The following is a 23021-nucleotide window of genomic DNA, read 5'->3' as shown; positions in this document are numbered from 1 at the left end:
TGTCCCCTTCTCCTGCCTTCAATCTTTCCCAGCATCAGGGTCTTTTCAAATGAGTCAGCTCTTCATATCAGGGGGCCAAATTTTTGGAGTTTCACCTTCAGCATCAGTCCTTCCAATGAACACCCAGGACTGATTTCCTTTAGGATGGACTGGTTGGATTTCCTTGCAGTCCAAGGGACTCACAAGAGTCTTATCTGGCACCATAGTTCAAAAGCATCAGTTCTTCGGTTCTCAGCTTTCTTTATAACCCAATTCTCACATCCATAGATGACTACTGGAAAAACCATAGCCTTGACTAGATGGACTTTTTTTGACAAAGTAATGTCTCTGCTTTTTAACCTGTCTAGGTTGGTCATAACTTTCCTATCAAGGAGAAGGCATCTTTTAATTTCATGGCTGCAATCACCATCTGCAGTGATTTTGGAGCCCAGAAAAATAGTCAGCCACTGTTTCCACTATTTCACCATCTATTTGCCATCAAGTGATGGGACTGGATGCCATGATCTTAGTTTTCTGAATGTTGAGCTTTAAGCCAACTTTTTCACTCTCCTCTTTCACTTTCATCAAGAGGCTCTTCTTCACTTTCTGCCATAAGGGTGGTGTCATCGGCATATCTGAGGTTATTGAGATTTCTCCCGCCAATCTTGATTCCAGCTTGTGCTTCTTCCAGCCCAGCGTTTCTCATGATGTACTCTGCATATAAGTTAAATAAACAGGGTGACAATATATAGCCTTGACGGACTCCTTTTCCTATTTGGAACCAGTCTGTTGTTCCATGTCCAATTCTAACTGTTGCTTCCTGACCTGCATACAGATTTCTCAAGAGGCAGGTCAGGTGGTCTGGTATTCCCATCTCCTTCAAAATTTTTCACAGTTTATTGTGATCCACCTTAACTAAATCATATAGCAGGTATGTAGCAGAACCAGAACACTAACTTGGGTCTTATGGCTCCAATAACCTGTGCTTTTTTCACAGTACCATTTTGCCTCCTTCTGGAATGAACAAACTACAGAAATTATACCCTTCTGGGGGAATACCCTGGCAGTCCAGTGGTCAGGACTCCATGCTTTCTTTGCAGGCAGCACAGGTTTGATCCCTCGTCAGGGAACCAAGATCATGCAAGCTGCATGATGTGGCCAAAAAAAAAAAAAATAGTATTCTCCCAACAGCTGGCTTTAAGAACACAGAGCTACTCAAGGAAGCTCTAATCTAGCCATTTTTCTCTCTGCTAATCTCTGTGCCACAAAAACACAGCCAATTATGTGTTAACTGATTCAGGTTGTCTTTTTGCAGTTTATATTGGTTTTCAGGGTGGTAATGACCAAGCAAAAGAGTGCGTCATTTGTGTACATGTGCAAGCTCCCCTGGACTGAAATTTCAGTCTTACCTTGGCTGTAACTCAGCCTGTCAGCACTGAAAACCCTTCTTTACCTCTCTTTCCCTACTTAAACTAGATATCACTGTTTGCCAAGAAAACACCATTTTCTAATCTCTTCACTCAGTAGACATCTGGTCCTTCTTAATGCTGCCTGCATGTGCTCTAAGACCTTGAAGAAGTGAAAGTGTTAGTCACTCAATTGTGTTTGACTCTTTGCAACCTCATGGGACTGTAGCCCACCGGGCTCCTCTGTCCGTGTGGATTCTACAGGCAGGAATATGGAGTGGGTTGCCAGGCCCTCCTCCAGAGGATCTTTCTGACCCAGGAATTGAATTCAGGTCTCCCTTGCTCACTCTCTATTTCTGACCTGGTCCTTCCCCTACTTTGAGGCATAACTCGTATTTCCCCTCTTCCAACACTCTTTTTCTGATGATTCCTGTCCTGACTGAGATGTCACATTTTAAATACTTGAGAGATGCACTGAACATTTGACCTTTAACGCTATTTAATTTATATCCCTTAATTGCTTTTTATGTGAAACCTAATCTTCCTTTTAAGATTTAAACATTCTCAGGGACAACTTAATGTTGTCCCTGGATGACCAAGTTAATGTTTACAAGTTGGAAATCAGCAGAACACCCAACATGGTGTCACGTAAATAAATTTTTAAAAATTATTTATTTATTTATTTTTGGCCATGCTGAGTCTTCATTGCTGCGTGCAGACCTTCTCTAGTTGTGGAGGCTGGGGCCCGCCCTTTAGTTGTGGTGGGTTCTCTTGCTGTGGAGCATGGGCTCTAGGCACTCAAGCTTCCATATTTGCTGCCTGTGGGCCCAGTCGTTGTGGCTCGTGGGCTCCAGAGCCCAGGCTCAGTAGTTGTGGTGTACTGGCTTCGTTGCCCTGCAGCATGTGGGATCCTCCTGGACCAGGGATCGAACTGGCGTCTTGCATTGCAAGGCAGATTCTTAACCACTGGACCACCAGGGGATCCCAATAGTTTGTTTTTGAATGGTGTAAGGAAGGAAAGTAATGCAGCTTCTTTTATTTCTTCCATAGTGAGTGCCCATAATGATCTGCAACACAAGTTTTTAAACAATCATTGGCCAAATTCTTCCTTGAGACAGTTTGAGGCATGATTTTGAAATGTCCAAGTTGGTCTACTGTGACTTCTGAGGCTCTGCAATAGGGGTTATCAAGCTTCAGTATGCCAGGGGCCACCCCCAGAATTTCTGACTCAGTAGGCCTGAGTAGAGCCCAGGTTTTCTGTTTCCAACAGATGCTGCTGCTGCTGCTGCTGCTGCTGCTGGTCTAGTCCTCGCAGCTTGAGAAGCTCTGCCGTACTTCCAGCACACTGATGCTGTCTGTTACTGCTTCCCCTGCTCGCTCTACTCCACACGCTCCCCTGCTCCAAGGCTTTTGCGTTTACTGTTTTCCCAGACACTCCTGCCCTTTCTTCCTTATCTCAGGTCATTCCTTATATGTCATCTTTCCATTCACCTGATTTCAAATGACAACACTCTCTGCCCCCTCTCCCACCTGCCACACACACACACATGCACACACACACGTGCACATGCTCACATATACACACTCCTTATCAAATCCCTTTCCTGATGTTTTCCTCCATAGGATTTATCACAACCTGACATATATGTTTTCTTTGTTTACTGTCTATCTCCTGTCCACACCAGACCATAAGATTCCTGAGGACAAGGATTCTCATTCATTCCTGTGTCTCAGAGGAATGAACAGTGTTTGGCACATAGTAAGCACTCAAATAGTAGTTGATGTTTTAACCGGAGGACAGCAGGGACTATAACCCTATTGTCTTCAGACCGTGAACCGTAAAGAAAACACACCTACTGCTGAAACAAAACAGGAATGATTAACATGGCATTCACTCTGCCCGGGCTGACTTAGTCGAGGGGCTAGAGTTGAAAGAGCAAAGGAAGACACCACTAGCCCTCCCAGAGGCCCTGGACAGGTCACTGTCCTGTCCTTACTTCTCATCTGCAGGATGAGCGGGTTGGATGAGGTGTCTGCAATCTTGTTTCCTGCTCTAAAACTCCAGGCTTTATCTTCCTCCAGGTCTACATGCCTCACAAAGGGAAGTTTAGGACAGAGGGACCAGTGAGAAGCTTGCTCAGTTTTCTCCTGAGCATTTTCATCCTTTGGCTTCTGTCAACAATTTCACCAAAACAAAGTTAGCAAAATTCTGCTGAGAATCTTCTCCCAATCAAAAGTATGATCCCACAGCAGTGCTGCCTTACTTTCCTGACTAAGGTCTGTCTAGTCAAGGCTATGGTTTTTCCTGTGGTCATGTATGGATGTGAGAGTTGGACTGTGAAGAAGGCTGAGGGCCGAAGAATTGATGCTTTTGAACTGTGGTGTTGGAGAAGACTCTTGAGAGTCCCTTGGACTGCAAGGAGATCCAACCAGTCCATTCTGAAGGACATCAACCCTGGGATTTCTTTGGAAGGAATGATGCTGAAGCTGAAACTCCAGTACTTTGGCCACCTCATGCGAAGAGTTGACTCATTGGAAAAGACTCTGATGCCGGGAGGGATTGGGGGCAGGAGGAGAAGGGGACGACAGAAGATGAGATGGCTGGATGGCATCACTGACTCGATGGATGTGAATTTGAGTGAACTCTGGGAGTTGGTGATGGACAGGGAGGCCTGGCGTGCTGCAATTCATGGGGTTGCAAAGAGTTGGACATGACTGAGTGACTGAACTAAACTGAATTGATGCCACACCCAACATTATTCTAGCTTCGTTGCCTCAGAAGTCAACCTACTCCTGGGATTCTCAAACCAGTTCAGATAGGGGAACATCAAGAAATCTTTCTCATCTTTGCTGACCTTGATATATTGAGACTTTAACACCTAAATATAATAATCCACAGAATTTGGGGCTAAATCACAAACTGTCTTATATATAAAACCCAGTAGAGACAAACAGTAGTGGAAGCTGAATTACAAAGCAAGCCTTATGGCAGAAAAATTTGTAATGTAAAAATTTTGATATTATTATTTATGTTGACCTTACTTTCTACAAACTGAGAAGCACTGGTTGGCCCACAGCATTTCAGAGGATGGGGTGGAAGAGGGTTAGCTTAGAAGGGTGAGGAACATAGGTTCTGAAGCCACTGGTTATAAGAACTTGTGTGGATTATTCATCCCTCTGAGTTTTAGTTTCCTCCACTATGAAATGGGGATGCCGATGACAGCACCTAACTCCTGTGGTTGTGGAGAAGTCCAAATAAGGTGGTACTCTTCAACTCTTAAACTGAGCCAGGTACTCAGTAAGGGGATGACTAACGTTGGCTGTTACTATTCATTGCTGAGGGTCATAGTGAGACATGTTTAGGAAAGGGTTTGCTCAGGAGAGGGGGAGAGAAGAAATGAGAGCCTTTGAGAAGATGGAAGGACCAACAAGAAGGGAGAGGAACAGATATGGGTGGCCCCACAAAGCTGTTGGAGAAGCTGCATGTATTGATTTGACTTGGTTTTCCATTCGTTTAAAACTTCAAAAAAGAAAGCCTTACGCAGGGCTTCATTTGGCAGGTAGAGCCTGAGGTTATTGACTGTTCAGACCAGGGTGCAAGGGTCATCTGAGCACTCAGAGTTTTGAGCAAAAGTCTGTTTCAGGTGTTCTTTGAGATTATCTGTTTCCATGAAACTCTGGGCTTGGGGGACAGTAATATCAGGGCCCTGCACGGGGATTTTCCAAGGGTGATCTTTCAAATTGAAGAGGAAAAGTTTCAAGGTATTTTTCTTTCTGCCTTGTTACATTTTTAAGTAACTTTTAAAAAATAATGATCTATAAGAGAAGACTTGGACACAGCCAGAATCAGTGCTCTCCCCGGGCACTCCAGCTCCCTTCCTTTGAAGCCAAGTCAACACAGTCCAAAGCCAGTTGACACTGTCAGAGAGCTTCCCAAGAACATTGTGTTTGTGGTTATTATTTTGAATGCATTCAACTTTTCCTCAGGTGTCACTGAACTCTGCTCAGTCTGGCCTTCGGGGCATTGACCCTTAAGCAAATAGATAGTGTTCTCAAAAAAGCTTGAATTCTGTTCAGGGCTTTAAATGAGGGAAACTGGAGCTGAAACAGGTTGGAAAACCTTTTGATTCTCTACAGTGGAGTCCATTGTTTCTTCTGGTTTCTTCAAGTTCATGTTCCCAGGTAAGTGACTTATGCTGTCTAGAGGATTTGAAGATTATGTCTGCAAGTCCATTTCCTTTAAGTCTTACCTTGTGGGGTGTTGTGTTTCTGACTCATAAAGGCTGGCATCTTGTTATACAAGAACAATGCTACAAGGCTTGGATAGGAACTTGCAGAATACATTAATGATTTCATAATATCTATGATATATATGACACAGATGACTATTGTTTTCTATCTCATTTATAGTACTGCTTATAGTAATGCTTTTTATGCATCAATTCTCTTGAGAGAGAGAGAGTGTGTGTGTGTGTGTGTGTGTGTGTGTGTGTGTGTGTGTGTGGTGTTTTGCGGAGTGGTATATAGGAGTATGTGATGGGTGAACAGATAATAATCTGCCCAAAGTATAAATGCTAGCAAACTTTTTAAACTTGGCTTTATGAAAATGCAGTTGTGTTTTTCACTGACCACCACAAAATCTTACCCCAGAAAGCTGCTGCTGCTTTAATACAGAACTATACCAACTCCATTCTCCTAGTTTTCAGTAATTTAGATACTGAGCTCTGGATTCATGGCTAGAAGCAGAAAAGTTGGATTCTAGAATCTAATTTCCATTTTTCAGTTTCCCTAGCCAGTAGAAATCACATGTTGCTGATGATTTGAACACATTGATCAAATATCATTTACTTTAAGACTGAGTATGAAGTGAGGCATTTCTAAACATTTTGAGGGGGGGAACAGCCTTCTAGACATTTTGGGGACAAATTATAGTGATAGTCCTTAGAACTCTTAATATTGGAAACTGATAGTGGTTATTATTAAACTTTTGAAGTAGTGACTTATTTACAGGCTTATGCTTAACAGAAGTTCTTGCTGTGGGCATCCACCCTCATCCCTACCCCCTAAACTCCAGACTTACACTCTGCCCTGTAACACTCCGGTAGTTACCTGTTTTAAGCTTCCATCTCCCTGCCTAGGGGATTACACTCCCCTCCCCACCCCACCCCACTCAGTTATAAGCCCTTGAATAATTAGTGTATCCTACTACTAGAGTGACAGTGACCGATATTTGCTGATGAATGCTGGAAGTGGATTGGAAGCAATTTAGGAAGAAAGCATTGCCCACCTTGTGGTTTTAGAAGACCTTGAAATTGCTAGAAAATGCCAAGCCCCATTTCGGTAACCAAGCATTAGGGTTATGTTGCTTTATGAAGGTGAAAGAACTATGCATGTAGAATGCTGGGAGGAACTCTGGTGTTAAATCCTATTTTCCTCAAGAGCAGTTCATTAGTTCCCCATCTGAACTGTGACTCTGTGAAGCAGGGCTACTGGTATGCACCTCAAGAGTCACTGTGGATTTCTTTCCCTTCTCCATGGGCTGTAGCCTCCAGAGCTGAAGGGCCTCAGTCTCATTATCCCTGGACTGTGTCTTTATTGACACACACGGTCACCCCACAACTTTTTTATCCACAAGGCAGTATTTTTCTATTTTTCTTGATTTTCAGTATAAATCAATATTTCTTTCCTCCTCTGATGATCCTTGGGGAAAGAAATCATTGGCTGGGTTTGATAATAACAAAGGGTGCCCTTCCTACATCACTACGTGTCAGCAGTGAAAGACATTCCAAGGGCTCCTTTAAAAAATGAGAATTTGTGGTTTCTAAAGGGACTTGAAAATTCACCAGGAGCAGGAGCAGCTCTGGTCTCTGAGCAGCTCAGGGCAGGGGAGATCATGGTTCTAGTGGCCTTGAATGGTCTTACAGAAGGGAGGACTTTATAAGAGAAAAGCCAAGGCCCATGTTCATGCTGGGATATGGGGTGAAGGAGGCCACGTCTCACATCTCCTCACTCCCCACCACCCCACGCCTCAGCTCTCCAGTGGCTGCAAGCGTGTTTAGATCTTCCTAACCATTGAAGCCTAAATGTGGAAAAACCTTTGCTTTTTCCTCCTGAGCTCAGTCTAGGCAAAATCAACATGTTTCAAAAATAGTATTCTGAAGAAAATGAACGCAGAACAAATCTCCCTGAAGAAAATTCAAAGCCAAGAATAGTGGCAGAGTTGAGAGGCCATGTCCTAAATTGACAAGAGCCAGGCCCTGTTGGCTCGGCTGTCCCACCACACAGCCTGTTTCCTTTGGCCACCTCAGGCCAGGTTGCCCGGGAGGGAGGTGACCCGTGTATGCTCTTGGCCTGGTAAATGAGGGGGCACCACTGCTGGCTCTGGGGGATTTCTATCCTTCCCAACCTGCTCTCTTACTCTAAGAGTATGGACTTATCAGAGTGTTATGGGTTTTTTTGAAAGTATTAATATGATTATATGCTTTCTTTGCCTAAAAGTCCTTATTAAAGGCCTAAGTCCTCAGCATTACTAAGGAATTTGATGTCCTGAGGAATGAGGCAGCCACGTTCTCCAGAGCTGTTCCATCCACCGTCCTTCAGACTCACTGGACACCCTTGGGTCCTTGTGTATTGTCGCTCAAGTCCGGGCCTTTGCATAAGCCTGGAACTCCTCATCTCCTGTTTCCTTGGCTAACTTGCCCCATTTTCAAGGCCTCATCTTAAAAGCACTGGCTGCAGAGCCTTCCCCAACTCTCCAGGTGGGGACAGGGCCCTGCTTTAGGGTCTTGGAGATGCCTGTACTTCTCCTTTACTCCATGTCATCGGGTTTATTTCTTACATGTCATCTGTCTTCCCTGCACAACGTGAGCTCCATGAGGACAAGTAGGTTGGAGGGCCTGTGCTCCATTAGATTTTTAGGTTGGTTAAATCAGGTTCTCAAAGGTTTCTCCCCAGGCTTCAGGCTATTCTGAACTGACCTAATAATGCAGGGGTCTGCAAATATATCTGTGAAGGGCTAGACAGTGAATATTTTAGGCGTCAGTGGGAAGGTGGGAATCATCTCTGTCACAGTAGCTCTGACCTGCCATTGTAGCCCCAAAGCAGCCAAGGACAAAGCAAAAACAAATGGTCATGACTGAGTTCCAGTAAAACTGTGTGTATAAAAACAGGCAGTGGGTTGAAGGCCTCTATTATTGTCATATCCTTCAGCCTGGAAGGATTCCAGCTCCCAGGAGAACTATTTTTACCTTGACATTTCTTTTCCCTCCCTCCCTCCTTCCTTCCTTGCTCCTTCCCTTTCTTTCTCCCCTTCTCTCTTGCCTTCTTCTCTCCTCCCTCTTCCCTTCTTTCTTTCCCATTTTTCCTACACTGTCAATAGCCAGTTGCTAGTGTTGACCCAGTCTTTGGTGAAGGTCAGCCCACTCATCTGTTGCTCCAGACTGGTGTCTTGAAGTCACACCAGCAGCCTCGTTGGGTACTTAGGATCTTTGATTAGCTCCTGGCATGGCCTGTGGAACCTTGGATCTCCTCCAGTTTTGACAGCCTCAACCCCTGGGTCCACTGCTTCCTTAGCCCTCTCTCTGAGGTCTGTCAATGTCCCAGGTTCCCTCGGGCGACCCATCCAGGTGCTGCTGTCTGCTTACTCTCTCTCCTCCCTGGCAGTGGTCTTCCAGAATGTTGTAAAGTCCTAAGGTAGAAAAATCCTTGATATGTCTACCAAAGGGTTTCCCTTATGGCTCAGGCAGTAGAGAATCCTCCTGCAAGGCAGGAGACCTGGGTTTGATCCCTGGGTTGGGAAGATTCCTTGGAGAAAGGAATGGAAGCCCACTCCAGCACCTTTCCTGGAGAATCCCATGAGCATAGAAGCCAGGCAAGCTATAGTCCATGGGATTGCAAAGAGTCCGACTTGACTGAGCAACTAACACTATGTCTACCAATAAAGATCAGGAGACTGTTCTCTAATGTGGATTTCTGTGTTGATAAGATTACACAGTTTATCAAAGAAAAAGAAACTTCAACCCTGAATAGTTCAACAGAAGCACATTGTAGTATATGAGTCATAGACCATGTGCCATTTGGCAGAGGGGGAAATTTGTGTTGGCATGAGCAATTCAGAATTGTTGGAGGATTCCATGATTAGGTGGCCAAAATCTGCTGACCAGTGCTTAGAAATCTTGCTTTCCCACTTTGAGCATCTAGATTCTCTTATCAGAAGACCATATTTTTTTCTGGAAGACATTAAAAACTCAGTCTGTTTTCAAATAGATTTTTCAGAGATGAGGATAATTTACTACATAAGAAGGTGGAGTAAGGGACCTCCCTGGTGGCCCAGTGGTTAAAACTTTGCCTTCTGGTGCAAGGGGTACTGGTTTGATCCTGTCAGGGAGCTAAGATTCCTCCATATCTTGTGGCCAAAAACCCAAAATTTAAGTAAAAGAAGCTGTATTGTAACAAATTCAATAAAGACTTTTTAAATGGCCCACATCAAAAGAAAAAAAAAATCTTAAAAAAAAAGGTAGTGTGAAAAGGAAATAGCTTGATACCTTTTAACTCTGAGTTCTTTGGTGTGGGTTAAAGTACAATTTTGTTATTACAAACTAAGAAACTCTCATTAAAGCTTCCTGCAATGTATGATACCCAAATACCTTCCCCACACTTCAGGAAGCTCAAGAACCAATTGTTAGCTTAGATGCTATAGATAATAGCTGAGACAGTACAATTAGATTACTTGATATCAGCTTGCACTCTTAAATCATAAATCTTAAATCAGGTGAGGAGGAGGCATATTCTCATTACCCTGTATAAAAAATGTTTGTCACTGAAATCTAGGTTCCTGCTCTTTTCAGGGTTTAGGAGACTGGCAGAGAGGTTCTCCAGCATCAGCTATACGAGTTTCCCAGAATCTAATCTAATAAAAAGGGAATTAATCAGTGGGAAAAAACATGGTCTAATGATACATCAGAGTACACTTACAATGATATGAGGCCATTCATCTAATATCTAATTTTTGAAACATTGTTCCTTTTTTTTCCTGGAAAATACCAGGGGCAAAGCCTTCATTTATTCTTTCTAGTCATTTTGATATCTCCTTGCACTTTCCCAAAAGTAGTGTTAGAAAACTGCCACTGTCTTTGTGGATGCACGCAAGTAATTAATATTTTCAACACAGTGACCTTTAAAAGCCATCATGGCCATTTCAGAGCTGGCTGCAGAGAAGGCAACTAGCTCTCATTTCTGACTGAGCAACTGAGGCTTGTCTTGTAGCACTGGAGAGCGTGTGTCTTTTAAAATACAGGTCCTTAGAGTGGACTACCAAAGTTCAGAGTGATGCACTGAACTCTGAGAAAGAAAACAAACAGAATAGCTCCAGATATTTGGTAGCTGGCCTGGAACTCAGAGCTAAACTGTATTATTCTAGAAATAAATGATCTCTGTATATAATGTATATCAGAATGCTTCTAAAGTTTAACTATATATGTCATACAAGCAAGGTGTACCTTCTTCCTTTTTTCCTCTGTGCCACACAGTATTCTCATTAGCCATCTCTTCCACACAAGCAGTGTATAGACGTCAATCTCAATGTCCCCACTCATCCTTTGGTATGCCCATCCCATGTGCTCCACCTCTGCTTTGCAAGCAGGTTCATCTGTACTATTTCTCTAGATTCCACATATATATATATTAATATACAATATTTGTTTTTCTCTTTCTGACTTATTTCCCTTTGTATGGCAATTCCACCCATGTCTCTGAAAATGGCACACCTTGTTCCTTTTTATGGCTGAATAATATTCTGGCATCACGGACTTGATGGACATGAGTCTGAGTGAACTCCGGGAGATAGTGATGGACAGGGAGGCCTGGCGTGCTGCGATTCATGGGGTCGCGAAGAGTCGGACACGACTGAGCGACTGAACTGAACTGAACTGAACTGAACCACATCTTTATCTGTTCTTTTGTTGAGGTGGAGTTAGTGTTTAATGTGGATAGAGTTTCTGGAGATGGATGATGGTGAGAGTTGCACAAAACTATAAATGTACTTACTGCCTCTGAACTGTACAGTTAATTATGGTTAAAATAGTATGTTTTATATTATGTGACTTTTTACCACACACACACAAAACATTAAAAAACAAAAGCATCAGGACCAAAAAAAGAAATAATTTCGTAGAATACTCACTGTATTACTCAATGTGCTCTAAGGTAACAGAAACAGTAGGATTATATATAGAAAGAGATTCACTGTGTGGAATTGAGTCACATGACTGCAGAGGCTGAGGAATTCCTGATCTGCCGTCTGCAAGATGCAGGCCCAGGGAAGTCGAGGGTATAGTTCCAGTTCAGATCTAAAGGTCTAAGAGCCAAGGGAGCTGTTGGCATAAGTCTCAGTTGGAATCTGAAGGCCCAAGAACCAGGAGAGCGAATATTGGAGCGCAGAAAAAGTCGGATATCCCAGCTAAAGCAAATGGGAAAATTCACCCTTCCTCAGCCTTAAAAGAATTAAGGCTGACATATATTTGTTGGCATATACCATTATGTCAGTTTAAGGCGTATATATAATGACATGTTAATTTGACACATTTATATTTATTATAATATGATTACCACTATACTTTTAGCCAGTAACTTTATCATATCACATAATTATTATTATTTGTTTTGTGGTGAGAACATTTAAAATCTAGGCCCCTAGCAACTTTGAGGTATACAGCAGAGTATTGTTGACTGCCACCACTGTGCTGTACATTAAATCTCCAGATTGTAAAATGGAGATCACAAAAATCACTATATTCAGAAGGAAGTAAAAGGCAAGCAGACCTCATATGAACCCGAATGTATAGAATATCTGGGGAAATAGAGAGGGAGAGGGAGAGACTAGATTGGTTTATTAGCTTCTGCTTAGTAGATGATCTGAGGAGGGCAGGTGGGGCTGGGGTGAGGGAACTTGGTTGCCAAGCCTGAAGGGCAAAGGGAGCTTTCTCTGCCTTCTCCTTTTGGGACAGCTGATGTACAGACTCGGTTTCCTGTCATTTTCATACCTATCCTGCAAGGTGAATTTTACCACCATCACCATCATTGCCTGACTTAAAAGGTGGAGAAGTCAGGGCCCAGAGAAAGGTTAAAAAGCATATCCAACAACACAGAGTGAAGCTGTAGGCAGTAACAGAATCTGAGAAACTCCAAAGTTCACAGGCAAGACACTACACCAATGGCCTCTAAACACTGCCAAATATTTGCACACCATTGGAAAGAAATCTTTCTAAATGAAGCCAGGAAAAACACTGAAGACTGAATTTTTTCATAAAAATCTTATTTTAAAATTAGGAAATGAAATATTATAACCAGTGTTAAAGTTTTGTTATTGTCCCCTTATCAAAGAGTTTCTTAGCCTCTTGAAAAAGTTTTTGGTCAAAATTTCAAAAATGGTGTGACCAGCAAACATTGCAGACTGAATGTATTATTGCTATAGTAAAGAAATTTTGTTGTTGGATAAAAGAATTTTGAATTAGGTATTTTTTTTAGTATTTGTTTTACTGACCTGATAAACTACATAATTAATGTTTTCTCACTCTACTTCTTAATATTGAGTTTATTGAAAATTTTTTTTTAATAAATCATGTTGAAAGGTACTCTTATCTTGATAGTACTTTTGATATGATGTGATGAGAAGCATACTTTACCTCCATGGTCTTCCTCTCCAAAACATACAACTTTTGTCTAATCATGAGAAAAACAGCAGATAAATCCCAATTTAAGGAACATTCTACAAAACAATTCCTCAGTACATTTCAAAACTGTCAAGATCATCAAAAGCAAGATAGCTGTAAGAAATTGTCATGGCTAAGAGAAGCTTACAGAGATTTCACAATTTAATGTAATGTGTTTATAGCTTCCCAATGCTTTGTACTATTGTATATTTAATCTTTGCCAGTATTTCAGTGAGCGTTTTTAGTATTTGTCATCAATCTGTATCCAAATTTATTCATTGGATTACAATACAATGATTTTTTTCTAATTTTATGAGCTTTTAAATTTCAGGAAATTAATTCTGATTAAATATCTTTTTCATCTATCAAAATGATCAAAAATGTTTACATTAGATAATCATTGCATTCCTGGTATCAGCATTTCTCACTATATTTTTTTATAAACTACTAAATTATACTAAATATATTTAGTATTTTAAAATCTATTTTCAAAGTAGTTATAGTTCTGTTTTTTTCCTTATAACATTTTTTTCTTGTTTTGACGTCAAGGTTACACTTGTGTTACAAAATGAATTAGGTAGCAGTTTCCCTGGTCCATGCTGAACTTGCCATATTCTGCATCTACTGGCTGCATTTACAAAGGAGCACTGAACCTACCCACAGTATTTGACAGTATTTGGCTGTCATTGGTCAGCTTCACTGACCCAAGAATGTCACCAGTGGGTTGTGCCTTTCTACTGGTTTTTAGTTTTACTCACTTAAAAAAAATCAATCAAATAAACAAGCAAATGCAGATAAGAAGAAAGAACAAAAAACAGCTGTCCACCTATCAACCAGTGAAACCCATAGTTGATGGTTTGGGATTATTATTTCCTAATAATTAAACTCTTTCATGGGATTATCAACTAACTAAAAAGCCTGCTTTTGTCTGAGATTGTTAGTTAAGGAAATTTCTTGAACCGAATTGTTCTTCTGTTTGGCTACACTGATTAAAGATGAGAAAATAAATAATAGTTGCAATGATTCTTTTTTAAAAAAATTTATTTATTTTTAATTGGAGGATAATTGCTTTACAGTATGGTGTTGGTTTCTGCCGTCTAGCAACATGAATCAGCCATAGGTATACATATGTCCCCTCCCTCTTGAAGTTCCCTCCCATCTTCACCTGATCCCAGCCCTCTAGGTTTTTACAGAGCACTGGTTTGAGCTCCCTGAGTCATACAGCAAATTCACACCAGCTATTTATTTACATATGGCAGTGTATATGTTTCCGTGCTACTCTTTCCATTTGTCCCACCCCCTCCTCCCCCACTGCTATGTCCACAGCTGTTCTCTATGTCTGTGTCTCCATTGCTGCCCTTCAAAGAAGTTCATCAGGACCATCTTTCTAGATTTCGTATACATGCATTAATATATGATATTTGTTTTTCTCTTTCTGACTCACTTCACTCTGTATAATAGACTCTAGGTTCATCTTTTTAGAAATGACTCAAATGCATTCCTTTTCATGGATGAGTAATATTTCATTGTATATATGTACTACAGCTTCTTTATCCCATTCATCTGCTGATGGACACCTAGCTTGCTTCCTTGTTCTAGCTATTGTAAATAGTGCTGCAATGAATATTGGGATACGTGTGTCTTTTTCAGGGTATATTGTGGTTTTCTCAGGGTATATTTCTCAGGGTACTGGTCTTCCAGTGGTGGGACTGTTGGGTCATATGGTAGTTTTATTCCTAGTTTTTTAAAGGAATCTCCATACTGTCCTCCATAGTAGCTGTATCAGTTTACATTCCCTTCAACAGTGTAAGAGAGTTCCCTTTTTTCCATACTCCAGCATTTATTGTTTATAGATTTTTGGATGATGGCCATTCTGACTGGTATGAGGTGATATCTCATTACAGTTTTAATTTGCATTTCTCTAATAATGAGTAATGTTGAGCATCTTTCCATATGTTTGTTAGCCATCTGTATGTCTTCTTCATTGAAATGTATGTTTCGGTCTTCTGCCCCTTTTTTGATTGAGTTGTTTGTTTTTCTGATATTGAGTTGCATGAGCTGCTTGTATATTTTGGAAATTAATCCTTTATCAGTTGTTTCATTTGCTATTATTTTCTCCCATTCTGAGGGTAGTCTTTTCACCTTGTTTATAGTTTCTTTTACTGTACAAAGTTTTAAAGTTTAATTAGGTCCCATTTGTTTATTTTTGTTTTTATTTCCATTACTCTGGAAAGTGGGTCATAGAGGATCTTGCTATGATTTATAGCATAGACTGTTTTCCTCTAAGAGTTTCTGACCTTACATTTAGGTCTGTAATCCGTTTTGAGTTTAGTTTTGTGTCTGGTGTTAGGAAGTGTCTTAATTTCATTCTTTAACATGTAGCTGTCCAGTTTTCCCAGAAGCACTTATTGAAGAGAACATCTTTTCTCCATTGCATATTCTTACCTCCTTTGTCAAAGATAAGGTGTCCATAGATGCATGGGTTTATCTCTGGGCTATCTTATTCCATTGCTCTATATTTCTGCTTTTGTGAAAGTACCATACTGTTTTAATGACTGTAGCTTTGTAGTATAGTCTGAATCAGGCAGGTTGATTCCTCCAGTTTCATTCTTCTTTCTCAAGATTGCTTCAGCTATTCAGGGTCTTTTGTATTTCCATACAAACTGTGAAATTTCTTCTTCTGGTTCTGTGAAAAATGCCATTGGTAATTTGACAGGGATTGCACTGAATCTGTAGATTGCTTTTAGTAGTATAGTCATTTTCACAATACTGATTCTTCCAACACAGGAACATGGACTGTTTCTCCATCTGTTTATGTTGTCTTTGACTTCTTTCATCAGTGCCTTATAGTTTTCTGCACAGTTCTTTTGTCTCCTTAGGTAGGTTTATTCCTAGGTATTTTATTCTTTTTGTTGCAAGAGTAAATGAGATTGATTTCTTAATTTCTCTTACTGATTTTTCATTGTTAGTGTATAGGAATGCAAGTGATTTCTGTATATTGATTTTGTATCCTGCAACTTTACTAAATTGTCTAATTAGCTCTAGTAATTTTCTGATAGTATTTTAAGGGTTTCTATGTATAGTATCATGTCTTCTGCAAACAGTGAGAGTTTCACTTCTTCTTTTCCAATCTGGATTCCTTTTATTTCCTTATAATCTTTCTCTAATTGCCCTGGCTAGGTCTTCAAAAACTATGTTGAATAATAGTGGTGAGGGACGGTAGCCTTGTCTTATTCCTGGTCTTAGAAGAAATGCTTTCAGTTTTTCACTATTGAGAATAATGTTTGCACTGGATTTATCATATACAGCCTTTGTTATGTTGAGGTAGGTTTCTTCTATGCCTATTTTTGGATGAGTTTTTATCATAAATGGGTGCTGAATTTATTCAAAAGCTTTTTCTGCATCTATTGAGATTATCATGATTATAATATAATTTTTATCTTTCAGTTTGTTAATACAGAGTATCACAATGATTCATTTGTGTATATTGAAGAAGCCTTGTATCCCTGGAATAAACCCAACTTGATAATGGTGTATGACCTTTTTAATATGTTGTTGAATTCTGTTTGCTAGAATTTTTTTGAGGATTTTTGCATATATGTTCATCAGTGATATTGGCCTATAATTTTATTTTTTTGTGTGATGTCTTTATCTGGTTTTGGTATCAGGGTAATAGTGGCCTTGTAGAATGAGTTTGGAAGTGTTCTTTCCTCTGCAATTTTTTGGAAGCGTTTGAGAAGGATAGGCATTAGCTCATCTCTAAATGTCTAAGGATTTCACTTGTGGAGCCAATTGGCCCTGTGCTTTTGTTTTTTGAGGGATTTTTTGACCACAGTTTCGATTTCAGTGTTTGCAGTTGGCTTATTCATAGTTTCTATTTCTTCCTGGCTCAGTTTTGGAAGGTTGAACTTTTCTAAGAATCTGTCCATTTCTTCCAGGTTGTCCATTGTATTGGCATATAAAGTTGCTCATAATAGTCTCTTACGATCCTTTGTATGTCTGCATTGTCAATCGTAACTTCTCCTTTTTCATCTCTAATTTTGTTGATTTGATTCTTCTCCCCTTTTTCCTAGCTGAGTCTGGCTAATAGTTTGTCAATTTTGTTTATCTTCTCAAAGAACCAACTTTCAGTTTTATTAGTCTTTACTATTGTTTCATTTATTTCTACTCTGATCTTTATGATTTATTTCCTTCTCTTAACCTTGAGGGTTTTTGTTCTTTTCCAGTTGTTTTAGGTGTAAAATTAGGTTGTCTACTTGATGTTTTTCTTGTTTCTTAAGGTAGGATTGTATTGCTATAAGCTCGCCTCTTAGAACAGCTTTTGCTGTGTCCCATAGATTTTGAGTCATCATGTTTTCATTGCATTTGTTTCTAGGAATTTTTTAATTTCCTTTTTAATTTCTTCAGTAACCTGTTCATTATTTAGAAATGTATTGTTTAATCTCCATGTGTTTATGCTTTTTTACAGTTTTTTTTCCCCTGTAATTGATATCTAGTTTCATAGCATTGTGGTCATAAAAGATGTTTGATACAATTTCATTTTTCTTAAATTTACTGAGGCTTGATTTATGACTCAAGATGTGGTCTATGCTTGAGAATATTCCATGTGCACCTGAGAAGAAAGTGTATTGTTCTGCATTTGGATGAAATGTCCTGAAGATATCAGTTAGGTCCCATCTGGTCTAATGTGTCATTTAACACTGTGTTTCCTTATTAATTTTCTGTTTTGATGATCTCTCCATTGGTGCAAGTGGAATGTCAAGTGCCCTGCTACTAGTGTGTCACTGTCAATTTCCCCTTTTACGTCTGTTAGTGTTTGCTTTATGTATTGTGGTGCTCCTATGTTGGGTGCATAAATACTTACAATTGTTGTGTCTTCTTCTTGGATTGATCCCTTGATCATTATGTAGTGACCTTCATTATTTCTTTTCATTTTCTTTATTTTAAGGTCTATGTTGTCTGATATGAAAATTGCTACTCTGGCTTCTCTTTGATTTCCATTCGCATGGAATATCTTTTTCCATCCTCTCACTTTCAGTCTGTGTGTGCCTCTAGGTCTGAAGTGGGTCTCTTGTAGACAGCATATATGTGGGTCTTGTTTTTGTATCCATTTAGCCTGTCTGTGTGTTTTGGTTGGAGCAGTAATCCCTTTGCATTTAAAGTAATTATTGATTTATACTTTCTTATTGGCATTCTTCAAAATTGTTTTTGTAGGTCTTTTCCTTCTCTTGTGGTTCCTGCCTATAGGTCTCTTTAACATTGTTGTAAACTGGTTTAGGGGGGCTATATTCTCTCATCTTTTGTTTGTCTGTAAAACTTTTGAGTTTTCCATCAACTTTGAATGAGATCCTTGTCAGGTAGAGTAATCTTGGTTGTATATTTTCCCCTTTCAGTACTTTACATACATCCTGCCATTTCCTCTGGTCTTCAGAGTGTCTGCTGAAAGATCAACTGTTAATCTTATGGGGTTCCTTTGGTATGTTACTTGCTGCTTTTCCCTTGCTGTCTTTAATATTCTTTCTCTGTGTTTAATCTTTGTTAGCTTGATTAGTATGTGTCTTGGCATGTTTCTCCTTGGATTTATCCTCTATGGGACTCTGTGCTTCTTGGATCGATTGACTATTGCTTTTCCCATGTTACGGAAGTTTTCAACTATAACCTTTTCAGAAATTTTCTCAGACCCTTTGTTTTTCTCGTCTTCTTCTAGGACTCCTATAATTCAAACGTTAGTACCTTTAATATTATCCCAGAGGTCTCTGAGACTGTCCTCAATTCTTCTCATTCTCCTCTTATCTATTCTTCAGTTATTTCCACTATTCTATCTTCTAGCTCATTTATCTGTTTTTCTGCCTCAGTTATTCTGCTATTGATTTCTTCTAGAATATTTTTAATTTCAGTATTTGTGTTGTTTGTCTCTGTTTATTCTTAATTTCTTCTAGGTCTTTGTTAAATGTGTTAATTGATCCTTGCATTTTCTCCATTCTATTTTTGAGGTTTTGGGTCATCTTTACTGTCATTATTTTGAATTCTTTTTCATGTAGTTTGCATATTTCCCCTTCGTTTATTTGGTCTTGTGAATTTTCACCTTGTTCCTTCATTTGTATAATATTCCTCTGCCTTTTCATTTTTTTCTAACTTACTTTGTCTGAGGTCTTCTTTTCCCAGGCTTTAGGGTCATATACCTTCTTCCTTTTGGACTGCCCTCAGTGGGTGAGGTGGGTCCAGTGGTTTGTGTAGGCTTTGTGTTGGGAGGGACTTGTGTCTGCATTCTGGTAGGAGGAGGTGAGTTTTTTTTTCCTCTGATGGACAGGATTGTGTGAGGTGGTAGGTTTTGGGGTGTCTGTGGCAAGCTTCTCCACTAGTGATTGGTTTTGTATTTTTGTCTTACTTGTTGGCTGGGTGAGGTGTCTTGCACTGGGTGCTGCTGGCAGTTGGGTGATTCCAGGTCCTAGATACAGGTGGAGATCTTCATGGGAGTTCTCAATAATCAATACTCCCTGGAGTCAGTAGGTGTCTGGCAGTCCACTGTCCTGGATTCAGAACTTCCACTCCAAAGGCTCAGGCCAAATCTTTGCCTGGGGAACTGACACTCCACAAGTCATTTGTTATGGCATTAAAGGGGATTAAAACAAAAACACAAAAAATAGCAAAACAAAACAAAATAAGAAACAAAAGAGGAGCCCCAGACAAATGGTAAATACAAAATCAAGCAAATAATAACGAAAACAAAGGAACACACATACACACACACACACAAAACCCTAAATAGTCCAAAGACAAGAAAGTACAAGAGAGTGGCTTGGCAAGCAAAGGAAACCAAAAATGATACCAACCTATTAACAACAGAACTAACTAAAACACAAATTGGTAAACAAGACCAAAGCAGAGTGTCAACTGGAGAATAAGCAAAGAAAACAAACCAAACTAACAAACATGACGAAATAAAGAAAAGGGAGAAAAGAAATAAAAGATTTATATATATTAAAGAATAACTACAGCAGGAAAAGAACAGTAAGAAAACAAACAAACAAAATTTAAAAAAGACAAAAGCCCCACAGAATCACAAAAAAAACAATGAAGCAGTAGAATTATATAAAGGAAATCAAAAGTGTGATTTAAAAAAAGTTCTCAAAAACTTAGAGTTAATAGTAATAATAAAATCAACAACCATAGCAACAAAGAAAAAAAGAAGATAAACTAGGATCAACTGCAGAACAAATTAAAATGTATGAACAATAATTGTTTTTCTTGGATCTCAGCTGCCAGTGTCCTTTCCTTCACTGTGAGTCACCATCCACCTCTGCCTCCCTAGGATGCCCTCCAATACCGGGCTGGTGTCTGGACCTGCTGTGGGAACAGCTCAGACTAATCTGGCCCTATTCCTGTGTGTTCTTGCCTGCAGTGTCCACAGCTACCAGAGCTAGTGTGTTTTCTTTTGTGATAGCTCTCATTGTCCTTTTATATATTCCATAGACACAGTCTTCCTAATTGATCATATGAATTTAATCTGCACCTTGTACAGCTGATGGAAAGGTTTTTGACCCTCTTCCTTAGCCACACTGCCCTTGGAGTTCAGTTGTGGTTTTATCCCCACCTCTGCATGTGGGTCATCCACAGGAGTTTGCTCCTGAGGCTGCCCTGGCAGACTTAGGTCTGCCATAGTGAGGACTGGGAGTGGAGGTGGCACAGTTGCTTGGATCACAGGGACTGTGGTGGTGCCAAGTGTGCAGAGATACTGGTGGCCTCAGGCCCAGGAGCTATGGCACTATCACAGTCTTTTTCTAGCCTCTGGCAGCTGGCATTCAGAAGGCCTCTCTGGCTGGTTGGTGCAGCAGCCACTCAAAGGTCTCCACTGGCTAGAGTCCTTCTCTATTGCTATGTGCATCAGACACTCAAAGGGTAACCCTCTCTGGAGTCTTTCTCTATTGGTCAGTTGCCAGCACTAGCGTGTGTCGGGGGAGAAGCTACAGAGATGGCTCCTCCCCCTGCATCTGACTCAGCAGTATCGCTTTGCTTCAGTGGCTACTCAGCATTGCTCCAAAGGCATTCTCCACCATGATCTCCTCCCTCATGTCCCGCTGGGCTGTCTCCCAGCAGTCAACAGCAACCCTCACCCTGGGATTGCTCTCCAGTCCCTATGCTCCAGCTCCCAGCCGCTGTGTATTTCAGGATACTTGGGTCCCTGACCAGGGTACATACGGCTGCAGCAAGGATTGTCTGGTTCTCACTCCATTCAGACAGTCACAGATCAGCTGCTTCACTCTCCAACAGCCTCAAATACTTTCCCTGTGTCTCAAACGATTACTTCAATCTGGGGATCTGACCCCTGCTTCAGTTCCCCTCACCCCAGGTGCAGGTCCAGTCCTGCTCATTCTCCTCTTTTCCCCTTCCTTCCTTTGTCCTACTGAGTTTTGGATCTATATATTCCTTTCCAGTGGTCAGGGACTCCTGTCTGCTCTCAGGCAGTGTTCTGCGAGATTCTGCATCTGAAGGTGTATTCCTGATGTATCCATGGAGAGAGATGTACTGCACATCTGGCTACTCCGTCGCCATCTTGTCTTCCTCTGCAGTCACTCTTTTGTTTTATTTTCTAGGGTTTTTTTGGTTTTTTTTTGCTGTGAACTGCAACTGTTATGTCTGACTCAGTAATTCTTCGCAGTGTGAAGAAATTTGGAGAGGACAATCATGGTTTTGAGTCAGACAGCTCATGTAAGTGGCCTTTTTATCTTATTGTCTCTTGTACAAAAAAAGGTGAAAACAAAAGTGGAACAAACTAGTGAAGATATTCAAGGAGCAGAGAAAATTCAGCAACAATAAGTAGAACTATTACCTCATATTCTTCTTACACAACCTGGGTATTTCTCCCAAGAATCCATGTAATATAACTGCTGAGAGTGCTAGGTAAGAATGCATAAATCTTGGGAGAGTGAAACATCTCACTATAAATATTTTTTTCCATGGATAGACTGAGGTTGTTTTAGTACTGGCTCAGATGGTAAAGAATCTGCCTGAAATGCAGGAGAGCTGGGTTTGATCCCTGGGTCAAGAAGATCCCCTGGAGAAGGGCATGGCTACCCACTCCAGTATTCTTGCCTGGAGAATTCCATGGACAGAGGAGCCTGTTGGGCTACAGTCCATGGAGGCGCAAAAAGTCAGACATGACTAAGTGACTAACACTTTCAATGCTTTTATTATTATTACCTTTATTTATATATTGCTATAATTGATTATAGTAATATGCATTTAGTGAGCATTGCTCTCTGAGAGGACTGGTACAAAGACACTGCTGGCCAGAGTGAGGTAAAGTGGATGGGGATCCGTAGCACAAGTACCTAGAGTGTGGTAAGGGCAGATGATTTCCAAAAGTCCTATGATTTTACATTTTATAGAAAAGGAAACTGAGACTTAGATACATTGTCTTAAGCTTGACAAAGATTGCGTGACTATTGATTAAAGGAGCGGTAACCCTAACCCAGTTCTGACTCCCAAATATGAGAGGTTAATCTTTATCTACACTATAATGCCTCTTTACTCTGTATGAAATGAAATGAAAATGCCAGGGGAACCAGGATGTGCTGTCCCATGATGATGGCTGACATTAAAATCCTAGGTTCCTTTCACTATGGCTTCCCTATGCCCATGACCCTGAATCCCCGCTTTCATCTCTTCCCTTCCATCTGCTCTGACCTACGCTGGGGAAAGTAATATGTGGCTCAATTCAATGGCTTCTACTGGCACGGGGGTGTCAATGACATCTTATTGTCTGTATTTTATGGTCTGTATTTTAAGTAGATAAATTCTGATGTTTCTAAAAAACCAAACAATAAATAAGTATTCATTTTATTTGGTAGTTCAAAAAAAAAATCAGATTTTTCTGTAACTAATGTACGAATATTGGTCTTTAGTTAGCATTCAGAAGATAAAAAGA

The 23021-nt window shown here is 40.3% G+C and overlaps 1 protein-coding gene across 7 annotated transcripts in view; it reads left to right on the top strand.

The window, feature by feature from the left end:
- Positions 5481–23021, top strand: part of ABCB11 (ATP binding cassette subfamily B member 11) — a 101258-nt gene continuing 83717 nt past the window's right edge. For 4 of the 7 annotated variants that reach the window (XM_013969124.2, XM_013969135.2, XM_013969127.2 and 1 more), the window contains exons 1-2: positions 5481–5567; positions 21753–21802. In XM_013969124.2, the coding sequence (XP_013824578.2) occupies positions 21801–21802 (2 nt within the window). In that variant the 5' untranslated portion in view covers positions 5481–5567; positions 21753–21800. Of the gene's footprint in view, positions 5568–21687; positions 21803–23021 lie in introns of those variants that run through there. The other 3 variants (XM_005676007.3, XM_013969141.2, XM_005676008.3) reach the window with 3 other exon arrangements.

Source organism: Capra hircus, chromosome 2 (assembly GCF_001704415.2).
Source record: "Capra hircus breed San Clemente chromosome 2, ASM170441v1, whole genome shotgun sequence".
Lineage (NCBI taxonomy): Eukaryota > Metazoa > Chordata > Mammalia > Artiodactyla > Bovidae > Capra > Capra hircus.
Note: the sequence above shows the minus strand (reverse complement) of the source record. Positions and strands in the feature narration are given on the sequence as shown.